General features: G+C 43.6%; 2 protein-coding genes across 2 annotated transcripts in view; both read right to left on the bottom strand.

The window, feature by feature from the left end:
* Positions 1–213: 213 nt before the first annotated feature.
* si:ch211-198p11.6 (uncharacterized) lies at positions 214–5,429 on the bottom strand. Its single transcript, XM_063194054.1, has 5 exons — positions 5,312–5,429; positions 4,512–4,619; positions 3,122–3,340; positions 2,460–2,537; positions 214–647 (listed from the first exon to the last, which is right to left on the bottom strand). The coding sequence occupies exons 1-5, from the start codon at positions 5,312–5,314 to the stop codon at positions 579–581; spliced, it is 477 nt and encodes a 158-aa protein (XP_063050124.1). The 5' UTR covers positions 5,315–5,429; the 3' UTR covers positions 214–578.
* A 3,263-nt stretch (positions 5,430–8,692) lies between these two features.
* The window catches only part of zgc:100868 (uncharacterized protein LOC554458 homolog), a 16,737-nt gene continuing 10,502 nt past the window's right edge, over positions 8,693–14,927 (bottom strand). The window contains exons 7-10 of the mRNA XM_063194059.1: positions 14,759–14,927; positions 14,330–14,586; positions 9,478–9,578; positions 8,693–9,147 (exon numbers count right to left, since the gene is read on the bottom strand). Of these exons, the coding sequence (XP_063050129.1) occupies positions 8,782–9,147; positions 9,478–9,578; positions 14,330–14,586; positions 14,759–14,927 (893 nt within the window). The 3' untranslated portion in view covers positions 8,693–8,781. The remainder of the gene's footprint in view (positions 9,148–9,477; positions 9,579–14,329; positions 14,587–14,758) is intronic.

Raw genomic sequence — 14,927 nt, 5'->3', positions numbered from 1 at the left:
CCTCTTGAAATTACAGGAAAAGACTAAGCGTGACAAGTTTTGGCAACTCAAGACAACAAGGTTTAGCGGCGAGTTAACACAGTGACACAGCACTGTTAATGAATTAATTAAGATAATTGACACAAGCTACTGAGATGAGGCATGGCATGGTTATTCAATGCCTGGTAATACAGCTGGAGAGAAAGTGGAGTAACTTTTTTCCAAGACTGCTAAGCATTTTTTATTTTTTTATTTTATTATTTAGGTAGTTAAATGACTACCCTACTAAGGGGGCTTACATAATCTCCGGTCGCCATTGTGTGTCCATGCAAAGCTTAATGCGCCCTCAGAATTTTTGATACTTGGAGCGCATTACATGTATTGTCATTGGAGGAGTTATTTGTGGCACTGTGGAGGATGCGTAAATGACGCAACGCACAATGACGCGCATTTGCACGCATGCCTCCCATCGACTACGCAAGCCCCCAGCTGCCATCCAACTAGAGTGTACATCTGTCCATCTTCAGCTCCTCAATGACCCTGCAATGGATGCCCTGCACCATCACTCCACACTTCTACCACTGGACCTGACCACCTGATCACTGGATGCCCTGCTCTCCACATGCCCTGCTCGCCACTGGACCTGATGACCTGAACCCGATGCGGCCCTGAACAAGACAGGATTAGCCATACAAAGAAAGATAAGTCTTAAGTCGTTCTTTCTCAAGGGAACAGTCCAATATCTCTTCAAACGTGTCCATCTCCCACCTCCCCTCGAATTAAATAAGTGAGTTTTATGGTGCATTCTTTTGAAACTTGGATTGTCGGAAACCCAGACGTCCGCCTTGGGAAAGTGCAAAAGAACGGGTACTCAACTCGGGGCTCAGAAACTCAAACTCGGAACACTTTCGAGTATTCAGAGTTTGTTTAACATTAGTGTTTTCAGACATTTGTATTGTCCCCAGCTGTTGCAATAGAACGCATTTACAGCGGTTGTCGGGAGAACAACCTCGGGTCTACCGACAGCCGAGTTTCAAAAGAATGAGCCATTACATTGCTCCTGTTCTTCCAGCCCTCCTCTGACTCCAGTGACGCAACTTGTACCTCCGAGATAACATGTATCTTTGAATCAATTGGGCCCAGCTAGCAGCTAATTATGCACTCATTTGGTTTCATGACACATGCTAACTTGGAGCTAGAAATAATTTGCCTGATTATCATTGACTTTCAAATCTCTTTTTCGAGACTTGGTCTGGCTGTTTGCATAACTATTCACGTTTCCCAAACGGCACGGTTGACCTACCTCCCTCAGTTTGTTTCTGGTCGAGGCTGTGAAAAGGTTGTGCCGAAGCCATTGATTATATATTGGAATATAAACAATCAATGCCCGAAGCTTAAGCTGTTGAAGCTGCTCAAAGTAGATTAGTTCCCAACTAAGTGGGTGGAATTCCCTGATTTCTCCAGAGCTCAGAAACGATATACTGCACATATTGCTCATTGCTCAAAGAAGCAATGTCGAAGGTGTTGCGTCACTAACAGGGTTTGGCCTGGCTAAGAAATAATATCACTAGACCCGGAGAAAGGCTGGAAGAATAGGAGAACGGTATAAACTCAATTATTTAACCTAAGGGGAGGTGGGATATAGCCACATTTCCTGAGAAGGTGGATTGTTCCATTTAACTCGTACAATTCCTACCCACAATATTTAATTAAAAATAATTTGTTAATAATTTCCCGTCTGTTTAACCGTGAGTCCAGCCCTCACACAAACATATCATGGGGGACAGAGGTGGTCAATTAAAAGGTCAGAGATGGAGAGGATGAAAACAGAGCTCAACACCTCAACGCTGCTGCTTATGATAACTTCCAAATGGAACCAATCTCCAGATTGCTAATTAACAATATATATTGCCTAATGTATATTTGAAGGGTTTATTTGCAAAACGGTGTATCTCCATTTTTTCACTTTTGCATTTTATTATTGGAAATGACTATTCAGAGGGTCTATCACCTATGTGTGAATTCTTACCATTCAAATATTTTGAGAACATACTGTTTTAACCTATATAAAATACATTTTGCAATGCAATTCAATGGAATGCCCAATACAAAAATGTCAATTTCCCAACATTCTACAAAATGGAGATACACCATTTTGCAAATAAACCCTTCATTTGTCTATGTGACACAATAGTTTAAACATTTTTGTTCATGGATTAATGGCAAGTCGTTTAGACACGGAAAGGGGCACTAATAAAGTATTGGGTCCAATCTTGTGTATAACATTTTAAGGTCACCACTATATTATTTGTTAAGCATTATTTTGTATCCCAGTTTTTGTTGAAATAACTCTCCTACGTTGTAAGAGCAGAAGCAAAAGAAGGTGTGTGTGTGTGTGTGTGTGTGTGTGTGTGTGTGTGTGTGTGTGTGTGTGTGTGTGTGTGTGCGCGTGTGCGAGTGTGTGGTCATCTGAAGCGGACCTCGCAGCAGAAGCAGTTGATGGTGTCACACTGGGGCCTTTGGCACGTACAGGTCAGATCCACACCTCCACACGGCCACTAGACACACACACACACACACACACACACACACACACACACACACACACACACACACACACACACACACACACACACACACACACACACACACACACACACACACACACACACACACACGAGTGAAAGGAAAAGAAAGGGGTTGTTAAAATAAAGAAAGTGCACATTACTAAAGTGCATGTGTTCTAATCTCTCCATGATGCGACAAGAACTGTGAAGTTGCATGTAACATGTAAAAAATGCATCAGGTAGTTTATTTCTGTGAAAGTTGCGGTTAAAATGGCAACATGGTGTTGAATGTGCGCTACTGGCGTTGAAGATGCAAATTGCAACACCGCAAAATCCTGTGTCCAGGGTCTGTTTATTGGCCCTGAAGGAAATAGATGTGCCGAACAGCATACACAGTACTATACAGTATAAAACACTTAACACACATCCACATGTACACATCCATATATACACTATACATGTGTGAGCACTTTCTCACGTGAACCCAGGACAATTGGAACCTTCTTGGCACGTAAGGTAGTTGTGTTTGTGTGTGTGTGTGTGTGTGGGTGAGTGTGTGATGGTAAGTTACTCACAGACAGTGCAGGACAGGTGGGAGCAGGGCAACTGGGGCAGTCGGGGCAGCTGGGGGCGGAGCAGGTGGGGCAAGTGGGGCAGCTGTTACTAGGGCAACAGGCATCCAAACACGACCTCACGGAGGGAACACTCACGTCACAGGCCTCAGCACACGTCAAGCAGTAGTCACACACTGACACACTGTCACAACACGCACAGCATTCCGCACCACACTCCACCTAAAACACACAGAGACACACACATACTACATTATATATACTATATATTAAGCATTATTCACGAGGCAGTAGTCACGCCGGCACACTGTCACAACACGCACAGCACTCTGCTCCACACTCCACCTAACACACAAACACACACAGACACAGACACACACACACACACACACACACACACACACACACACACACACACACACACACACACACACAAATACTATATTAGACATATTGTGCATTCTTCTCAAGGCTGTAGTCACGCTGGCACACTGTCACAAACACAACACACACAGCACACACACACACACACACACACACACACACACACACACACACACACACACACACACAACACACACAGCACACACACACAGAGATACTACAAACATATATTAGACACAAGGCAGTAGTCACACACCGACACACTATATACACACACGTTATACACAAGGCCGACACACTGTCACAGCACGCACAACACACACAAACACAAACACACACACAAATATTATAATAGACATATTAAGCATTATACACAAGGCCGACACAGTGTCACAACACACACAGCACTCTGCACCACACTCCACCGAAAACACACACACACACACACATTTTAGAGGCATTAAGCACTATGGATGCACCAGGCAGTAGTCACACACCAATACACCGTCACAACAAACACAGCACTCTGCATCACACTCCACCATGTGTATCTTTAAGTAGTGTTATCCCCATAATGCCCCCCCGTGTAAGGTGTGTGTACGTGTGTGCACTACCTAATCTCATGAGAAAGCGTATGATACAACACAAAGGTTGGGTACCACTTTCACGTCGAAGGTTACGCTCTTTCAAATGTTCACGTTGTACTTTACGCCAAAGCGAAGGTGTGGACATGCCTTTTCAGACAAAACACACGTGCAAACACATGCCTTTACTGACTATTAGGTTTAGGAATTGTTTTGGTTGGGGCATCGTTTGGATACAGTTTTTTATTGTATATGGACAGGATAGGTTTAGGAATTGTTTTTGTCAAGGCACATTTTCGCATGCACAGTCCTCCTTTCGCACAGCGTAAATATCCATGTGAAAAAATGCAAACACGCGTTGTATTTTACGCAATTGCATGAGACTAGGCTGGTGTGTGTGTGCGCGCGCGCTCTTGCGTGTGTACCTTTAAGCAGTGTCTTCCCCACAATGCCACCCCCAGTAACAGCATGTAAGCGCACACTGCCATCAGCACCACCGCAGGCAGTGGCACAGACAGAGCCCACAACGGCACCTAAACACACACACACACACACACACACACACACACACACACACACACACACACACACACACACACACACAAAAGAGGAAAGGGGGTATTCAATGTCGATGTCCATCCTCCTCCATGACTGAGGTACCCTGAGCATGGTACTCCCTTCAGGTGCCATTTGAGACTTCCCCCTTGCACAGGTGAGGCATAAAGGCAACTTTGTTGTGTGCAGTGAACAATGTGTGCTGTGGAAGTTTGTTCGTTTCCAAGGTGGCCTTCCAAGTGATTACTATGACCTGTTGCTTCACCTGTCTGATCACACTTAGACATAATTACAAATACCGTAGGTCTATTGATATATTTTACACTTATACATGTCTATGGCTCAAATAACATAATCCTTCAAGACATACAGCACTATATCTGCCTTAGCGGATAGGCCTAACCTGTGTGGTTAAGTGCCAAAGGGCACCACCACATTGCGTTTCAATAGTGGAATGCTGTTATAGTCATATTAAGCCCGATTCGCAGGGGATAAATATTACATATGGATCTCTGGTAATTCAAACTACCACAGTAGGCTACTACACAAGTATGACAGTGCACAGAGCTTTTAGTAATACGCTATAACTTGGTCATTGCCATTCTGGTAAAAGCTTATTTATAACAGGGGCTGTTTCTATTGGGTGAATACAGTCCTGCATATGACTCACCATCCTTCAAGACGTTTCTCCCGGCCACCTGACGGGCAGTCACAGCTCAGCTGGCGCCACCCGATGGAGACGACCCAGTCCACAGTCCCATTGTCTCTTGCTTGTCCAACACACACCGGACCTGGTACAACGTTAGTTTGGGAGTTATAACTATATTTGTATCTATTTGCGTGAAACATTCCGTTTATAACTCATAAACATTTTAAATTAAATGCTGTAGCAGTATCTCAACCTCTTGTTTACCCCTGCAATTCAACGCAGCGACAAAGGGTCGACGCTGTATTTACTTAGATATACATTTTTTTTTACGATAAACTTTGGATAAATGTTGGCAAATTGTATGGTATAAAAGTTATATTAAAATATACGTGATTAATTTATACGTGAATTATGTGAACATCTCCGAGTTTAAGTTCAAGAATGCATCATCATACCTCACTGCTTTATTACAGTGCCATGCAACTAGTCAGGCTAATGAAATGGGTTCTTCGATACCAAAAATAGGGTGGAAGCAACGCAATACAGGGCAAGAAAATGCAATTACAAACTGTACAGATGTTAGAAGTACCGACATGTTCAGGCGGTTCTGAAGTTACGTTGCTTGCACCATGCTACCATAACTGTGCCTAGCCACTGCTATCTTTGCATGCAGTTAGCTCTTCCGTACATTAGCGTGTATTTACCTGTCTGTGAGGCGTTGCGAGGGTCAAAGCCAGACGTCAAATATCCAGACGTGAGATATATTAACTTTGTTTCCCCCCCGTTCTTCAGAAAGTCATGCCTGTACAATGCTAAGAACAGTTAACTGGTGTTCCGCCAAAACAATAACAGACCAACTCCTCAAAGCGTGAGTACCATTGTCATAGCAACACAAGCTACGGCTAGACCTCGGGGACAAACCTAACAGCAACCCCAATGCGATTTCTGATGAAATTCAAAACCACCAATGTGGTCACATGAAAGGGAAGGGATTTGTGCGGGACCAAATTGGAACAGCAAACAATTTTATAGCAAACAGTCATGGGTACGCGGTTAGGGCGTCAGACTTGTAGCCCAAAGGTTGCTGGTTCGATTCCAGACCCGCCAGTTTGGTGGGGGGAGTAGCCTAATTAACCAGAGCTCTCCCCCCATCTTCCTCAATGACTGAGGTAGGCTACCCTGAGCATGCTACTGTACTGCTGCACTGGTGCCATTGGGGGCTGCCCCCTTGCACGGGTGAGGCATAAATGTAATTTTGCAGAGTAGCCTACAGTGTTCACTTGTGTGCTGTGGAGTGCTGTGTCACAATGACAATGGGAGTTGGAGTTTCCCAGTTGTGCTTTCTTTCGCTTTCAAATAGGTAACCAAAGGGCTAGGTTTGGCTTGGGAAGTGGTGGGGATATTAATATGGCAAATTGTCCAGGAACGCTATTTTTGCATTACGTTTGTGGAAAAAGTGGTGGGAACAAACTACTACTAGGTTAATCTCAAAAGTATGTCCACAGTCCCTAGCCTGGGAACTCCCATACTGCCTTTAGTTCTACACAATCGTTTCGATCTGAAAGACACTGACTTGTGATTAGGTCTGGTGTTGACCAGGCAACCCAGTCCCCACCATGCACATAAAACTAGGCCAGTAGGTAAAGCAAGCGCTTTCAAGTGACCTGCATGGAAACAACCCTTACACAACTCTAAAGAAATGATGACTTTAACTCCACTCATTGCATTGTCAGTCTGCCTCATTTCTACCTCATACCCCGCCCCCTCCCAACAAACACACACACACACACACACAACCCTAGGATCACACACAGTGCTGCACACTGAATGAGGTCACATGCGTGTGTGTGATCCCAGCATTACCTACTTCAGTTATTATCCATCACAAAACACTAAATGACAAACGGGTTTTCTGTATCTATATTTGATTCAAGAAGAATAGAAAAACAGGCTTGCTTTATTTTATCTTTGATTCAAGTTTTTAGATGTACTCATAGAACACATTTGGACATACGTACATAAAATATGTGATCATACAGTCAATAAGATACAAGATATAGCAAGTAAAGGACACATACTTGTATTAAATTTGATTTTAAGGCAACTTTGTGACAATTTGGAACTGTCTAAATGTTATTTGTTTTGATTTTTCCTTATCAAATTATGAAACTGTTGTTATGATATTATGAGAAACAATACAAAACATCATTTTTGAACATAGTAGTTATAAAGTACTGGAATATCCATAATTGCATAATTGCATAACTTGAACATACTGTAAGACGTGATGTTATAATAACAACAATGACAATAATAATGATAATGATTTAACAACAACCATAACAGTCACAATAATATAATAGCATCAAAATCAGTGCGATTACTTTTTTAAAGTGCTTGTATTGACCCAGCCGGCGCAAGATGTAGGGGAAGGTGGGAAGGACCCCCCATCCCCCCCTTTATTTTTGACATCTCCACAACATTCTGCTCCCAGCACCCCCTGAGATGGTAACACAGACACCTACAGTCGCTCACCCACAGACACAGCACACCACAGATACAGTATGATCACAACCACCTACAGACAACATATGCAGGACGTCACTACTACACTGAGTTCAGTGCTGTAATGCTGACAAACAAGTTCTCATCTAAGCTTGAATAGTGAGATACAGACACACAGACACTCATCCAGACCACAGACGTGTAGCCTAGAGTGACTCACAGTTGTGGTGACAGACAGTTACAGACGGTGACCACAGACATCCACAACAGCAGACCGTATTAGAGTGACCATAGCATGTTTATAGTCAGGGCCGCTGACAATTTTGGCTAGGTTTGGCCCAAAGTCATCTGAAAGGACAATGCGTAAGGACCCAATTCTGGGTCCACATTCTCCCTGGGCCCAGGACAAGTGAGCTGTTTGTCTCTCCCTCACCCCATTGGGTTGCCCTGTTTACATAGTGTATGCGTTGGCTACGCTAAGCTTCAATGCTGTGTTGAGTTCCACAAAGCTTCATTGCTGTAGTGCACATACAAGGGTGTCTAACTAACCTTTAATGGAGAACATTTGGGCCCTCACCCCAACCTTATCACCCCCCACTCCCCAACCCCTTACATTCCATGATCTCTCATCCTTCATTTTTCCGTAGCTTCTAAAATATGGAAGTAACACAATACACACAACGTCCTCATGATTTTTTAAAAACTGTCCGTAGGACAATAGGACAGTTAAGATTGAAAAAGCCCTTAAGATAAGAAGACCCCTTCAAGTTAGAAGTTTAACAATATAAAAAAATAAAAAACACACAACATAAACTTAAAGTTTGACAACATCCATTCAGATTTGACACCCGGTTTAGCAAACACCACCCCTTTACTGTTAATTTAAGTTCACGGTCAGAGAAGGGAGGAATGCAGGGTGATGATGGTGAGAAGGAGGAGGAGGATAAGAGGAGAGGAGGGGAGAGGAAAGGAATGGAGAAGAGAGATCAGAGGACAGAGGGATGCAGGCTGATGAAGATGAGGAGAGGGAGGAGGAGGAGAGGGAGGGTAGTGATGGTAGAGTGCCCCCCGCTGTTGGCTCCAGGTGTGGTGGTGGTGGTGGTCGTAGTAGCAGCTGTGGCGCTCGGGAACGTGAAAGTCCCAAGGAAGGAACTGAACTCTGACGTCCGCGTGAAGACCTGCACAGTGGAGCGATGTGATTCGCCGAGGTTCCTGGAGGTGGAGTTGGAGGAGGTGGAATTGGAACTGGAGGAAGTGGAGTTGGAGGAGGTGTCGCTGTTGCTGACGGCAACCACGGAGTATTGGAACCACACGTCACCCTGTTTGCACTGCAGAGGGCTTCCCGTATGCTCCTACGGAACACGAAGAGAAAGACGATATAGGTACATTGAGATGACTGAATATTCACACAAATCCATGTAGAGGACTTCCGAGCAAGACTATAATCTAGGGACAATGAAGCTATTATCAGGTTGCAGACTTCCACTTTAAATGTTGCTCTCATGAAATGCTAATCACTGTGTGCACTAGAAAGGGCCTCTGATATGATCCTTGTATGATCTGGTATGATATTATGTGTAGTTGAGTAAGCTGATGGCTCTGTTAACTACATTAGCATGCTATGTATTACAGTAATGCAAATGGATAGTTAGTTATCTACAGTAAGTTGTGTAACTTCCTACCGCATCAAACTGCTGTGTGTTGGTACAGATAGCTCCAGAGGAGGTAGAGGCATTGCCACAGTCCACCACTGTCTTGGTCACTTCTCGAAGCGGCTGCTCACCTACAGGATGGAGAGATGGAGAGAGCGATGATAGATGTCATGTCACATGATAAAGGTTCACAAGTTGCCACCCAATTGCCAGCTGTTGGCCAAACTAGACTCAACATCCACTGCACAGCTAGCCAGGTTCCAGAAAACAGTGGATAATAACACTTCATATGCATGTTTTAAAGCAGCGGTTCTTAACCTTTTTTCTTAAACCACCCCCTTACCTGTGGCCAAGACAAGCCGCACACCCCCAACCCTAACTTCTACACATATTTATGCGCTAAAGCGTGATTTAAGTGATTGATTTCGTTTAATTTCTTAGTTGAGACATTAATCAATACCCAAATGACTTTCCATGGGGACCAAAACATGTTTAAATATGGTTTAGATTTGTCCTAATTATATAAGTTTCCAGGCAGAGTTTTGGTCACAACCTCAACACAAACAAAATTCCATGCACTCCCTGAAATCTCTGGCGCACTCCCAGGGGGTGCCCGCACCCCAGGTTAAGAACCACTGTTTTAAAGCATGTCACACATAAACATCCCAGTGACCCTCTGATGAAGGCGGAAGTTATACCGTCAAAACATGTCAGGTAAAAGGTAAAACTTTTACATGTACTATGAAGTAAAAGAAAAACGCATTCTGTGCTTTCTGGAACCTGGCTAGCTGTGATACTTGGTTATGAATGCATTGAATCAAAGGTGTCTGATGTCACATGAACAAGTTCGACAGGTGGATAAAGATGTTTCCGTCTATGCACTGCCCCTTGTGGACACAGGAGGGAATTACAATTGAAACTAGAAATGCATTCTCACAGAAAATGCTGGAAGCGGGCTTGCCTTTTGGGGCAGAGATGAAACAAAGTACTATTGAGAAAACAAAGCTAAAAGAAATCTTGGAAAAACTCCATCCACCCAGTCAGAAGTTATGGGCCAAACAATTCAGCCATCTTGGATTCAGCCATCTTGAAAGTGTTGTAGCTCTGCGTTTTGGGGATATACTAAATGACATAGATGGTATTTTAAGTTGGCTAAGGAACACTGCATATGATATAATTTTGAAAATCAACATGGCTTCGAGCGGGATTAGAACTCACAACCTCCATATCTGTAATCCAACCCCCTTTGCCATTGATATTAAATGACATACAATACATGATATTTGAAGTTGGCTAAGGAATACTGCATATGATATCATTTTGAAAATCAACATGGCTTCGACTGGGGTTCGAACCCCCAACCTCAATATCTGTAATTCAGCACATTTGCCATCCATACTAATTGACATACATGGCATTTTAAGCTGGCCAAGGAACACTGCATATGATATCATTTTGAAAATCAACATGGCTTCGACTGGGGTTCGAACCCCCAACCTCCATATCTGTAATTCAGCACATTTGCCATTCATACTAAATGACATACATGGCATTTTAAGCCGGCCAAGGAACGCTGCATATGATATAATTTTGAAAATCAACATGGCTTTGACTGGGGTTCGAACCCCTCAACCTCCATATCTGTAATTCAGCACATTTGCCATCGATACTTAATGACATACATGGTATTTTAACTTGGCTAAGGAACACTGCATATGATATAATTTTGAAAATCAGCATCGCTTCAAGTGGGATTCGAACTCTCAACCTCCATATCTCTAATCCAGCACATTTGCCATTGATAATAAATGACATACATGGCATTTTAAGTTGGCCAAGGAACAGTGCATATGATATAATTTTGAAAATCAACACAGCTTCAGGTGGGCTTTGAACCCTCAACCTCCATATCTCTAACCCAGCAGCATGCAGTACCACTAAGCCAAGCAGCTAGCTGTCATGCACAGTCCAGCAAGACTATATTACATTGCAATGCAGAGCTGAACAATAGGCTTCTAGAATGCTTCCTCGCACCTGCTCGTTAAGAATAGAATCTTGAGACAGTGACAGTTGAAATGGAACACTTCACTGGCTGCACCTGTTGTGATTGACTGAAAGACAGTTAGTATTGAGCCTTTAACAGGGGAGAAAATGAGAATGAGTTTTTTGTCTTTACAACATCGTTGTAAAAAAACTAAAAGGAGTTGGCACGTGTCCTTTTCACAGATCGGAGTCATGCTTGTGATCTCTCTAACAGTCTTTGAATGAATTTTATAGGTGAAAGGGTTCAGGCACAAATGGACCTCCGTGTGGGACATGCGCTGATCTCTTGAAAAATGCACTTTTCGAAAGAATGGGATTCTCCATAGAGCCAGGCCTGTTTTTTTTTACAAACCTGCCATTTAAAAAGTATTGGGAGTTGGGAGATGAAACTTTGACAATTTGGAGACATCCCATAGAGCTCGCTAACAACGCGTCAACTAAACTTCTAGGTGAAAGTGTTGATGTTTTATGACCGAAAAAGCCTCCTACACTCTAATCTCTAGAGTGGCGGAACTTTGGTTCATGGAGGTTCCACCACTATTTTCAATGGGGACCCAGGCTTTCACTAAATCGCCAAAAACGGGAAAACGACAAGAGACACGGAAAAGCCTATTAGTATACGCGATCTCCAAGCCGAGCCGGTCGTTTTAGTGTTTGAACGGTGTCTCTATCTCGAAAGGCCTAGGAGGAGATCCATTTTCTATTTTTACTGCTGCCCTGCACAAGACCAACTAGAAATGCATTCTCACAGAAAATGCTGGAAGCGGGCTTGCCTTTTGGGGCAGAGATGAAACAAAGTACTATTGAGAAAACAAAGCTAAAAGAAATCTTGGAAAAACTCCATCCACCCAGTCAGAAGTTATGGGCCAAACAATTCAGCCATCTTGGATTCAGCCATCTTGAAAGTTTTGGGGATATACTAAATGACATACATGGTATTTTAAGTTGGCTAAGGAACACTGCATATGATATCATTTTGAAAATCAACATGGCTTCGAGCGGGATTAGAACTCACAACCTCCATATCTGTAATCCAACCCCTTTGCCATTGATATTAAATGGCATACAATACATGATATTTGAAGTTGGCTAAGGAACACTGCATATGATATCATTTTGAAAATCAACATGGCTTCGACTGGGGTTCGAACCTCCAACCCCCATATCCCTAATTCAGCACATTTGCCATTCATACTAAATGACATACATGGCATTTTAAGTTGGCCAAGGAACACTGCATATGATATAATTTTGAAAATCAACATGGCTTTGACTGGGATTCGAACCCCCAACCTCCATATCTGTAATCCAGCACATTTGCCATGCATACTAAATGACATACATGGCATTTTAAGTTGGCCAAGGAACACTGCATATGATATAATTTTGAAAATCAACATGGCTTTGACTGGGTTTCGAACCCCCAACCTCAATATCTGTAATTCAGCACATTTGCCATGCATACTAAATGACATACATGGCATTTTAAGTTGGCCAAGGAACACTGCATATGATATAATTTTGAAAATCAACATAGCTTTGACTGGGTTTCGAACCCCCAACCTCAATATCTGTAATTCAGCACATTTGCCATCCATACTAAATGATATACATGGCATTTTAAGTCGGCCAAGGAACGCTGCATATGATATAATTTAGAAAATCAACATGGCTTCGGGTGGGATTTGAACCCTCAACCTCCATATCTCTAATGCAGCGGCATGCATTACCACTAAGCCAAGCAGCTAGCTGTCATACACAGTCCAGCAAGACTATATTAGATTGCATTGAAGAGCTGAACAATAGCCTTCTAGAATGGCTGCTCGCACCTGCTCGTTAAGAATAGAATCTTGAGACAGTGGCAGTTAAGATGGAATCCTTCATTGGGAGCACCTGTTCTGATACTAACTGACAGTTAGTATTGAGCCTTTAACAGGGGAAAAAATGAGAATGAGTTTTTTGTCTTTACAACATCGTTGTAAAAAAACTAAAAGGAGTTGGCACGTGTCCTTTTCACAGATCGGAGTCATGCTTGTGATCTCTCTAACAGTCTTTGAATGAAGTTTATAGGTGAAAGGGTTCAGGCACAAATGGACCTCCGTGTGGGACATGCGCTGATCTCTTGAAAAATGCACTTTTCGAAAGAATGGGATTCTCCATAGAGCCAGGCCTGTTTTTTTTACAAACCTGCCATTTAAAAAGTATTGGGAGTTGGGAGATGAAACTTTGACAATTTGGAGACATCCCATAGAGCTCGCTAACAACGCGTCAACTAAACTTCTAGGTGAAAGTGTTGATGTTTTATGACCGAAAAAGCCTCCTACACTCTAATCTCTAGAGTGGCGGAACTTTGGTTCATGGAGGTTCCACCACTATTTTCAATGGGGACCCAGGCTTTCACAAAATCGCCAAAAACGGGAAAACGACAAGAGACACGGAAAAGCCTATTAGTATACGCGATCTCCAAGCCGAGCCGGTCGTTTTAGTGTTTGAACGGTGTCTCTATCTCGAAAGGCCTAGGAGGAGATCCATTTTCTATTTTTACTGCTGCCCTGCACAAGACCAAGCTATAATAAATAAGAAACAGGACTTAGAGATTACTATAAACGGGCCTTGCTCTGCAAGGGCCATGCTCTGCATGGTCCTTGCTCCGCAAGCCCGCTTAAAAACGGGCCTTGCTCTGCAAGGGCCATGCTCTGCATGGTCCTTGCTCCGCAAGCCCGCTTAATAATGTGTTGCAGACAAAGAGGGCGTTTCAGACGGACAGACAGATGCAGGGACATACCCTCTTATAGAGATGCTAGGACGCATCTAAAAAGACTGATTAGGAGACACTCACCAGAGGCCTGAGGGTTGCCCCAGCCAGTGATATAGCAGGTGGTTCCCGCGGCAACAGAGCCTCCGTCTCGCTCCACACAGATCGGATGGATGAAGTTGGTTAGGGTGGGCGCAGAACTAAGCGTCAGCATGGCCACATTGTCGCCTGATAGGGTGCTCGAGCTGATGCTGGACACGCTCACTGACACCTCATTGGCGTTGGTGCCGTTTTGTCTGTGGCGGCCCAGGAACACCGTCCAATCAGAAGGCGTGGAAGAGCTGTGAAAGAGTTACATGATGATTATACTCTCACGTCATGGGAGCAGCTATACACAGAAACCATGAGAGGAGTTATACTACACACACACACACACACACACACACACACACACACACACACACACACACTCACTCACTCACTCACTCACTCACTCACTCACACACACCATACCGGGAGATGCAGTTTGCGGAGGTGAGGACGAGTGTTTCAGAGACCAGCGTCCCTCCACACACGAACGTTCCGTTCAGGTGTAGACTGGCCATCCATGGCCACGCCCCCTCCGTTACGTCAGATCCACCAATCAGACGAGTGTTCAGAGCGGCCCGACCACACAGCACAG

Source organism: Engraulis encrasicolus, unplaced genomic scaffold (genome assembly GCF_034702125.1).
Source record: "Engraulis encrasicolus isolate BLACKSEA-1 unplaced genomic scaffold, IST_EnEncr_1.0 scaffold_80_np1212, whole genome shotgun sequence".
Taxonomy (NCBI): domain Eukaryota; kingdom Metazoa; phylum Chordata; class Actinopteri; order Clupeiformes; family Engraulidae; genus Engraulis; species Engraulis encrasicolus.
The sequence above is the reverse complement of the archived record's forward strand: the minus strand, read 5'-3'. Positions and strand labels throughout refer to the sequence as shown.

Bases quoted from the DNA above. Each gene is read 5' to 3' on its own strand.
- si:ch211-198p11.6 (XM_063194054.1), bottom strand. The intron at 2,538-3,121 runs GTGAGTAACTTA...GTGTGTGTCTAG, and splicing joins CCACCTGTCCTGCACTGTCT to TGGCCGTGTGGAGGTGTGGA. The intron at 648-2,459 runs GTCCGCTTCAGA...TGTCTTGTTCAG, and splicing joins TCAACTGCTTCTGCTGCGAG to GGCCGCATCGGGTTCAGGTC.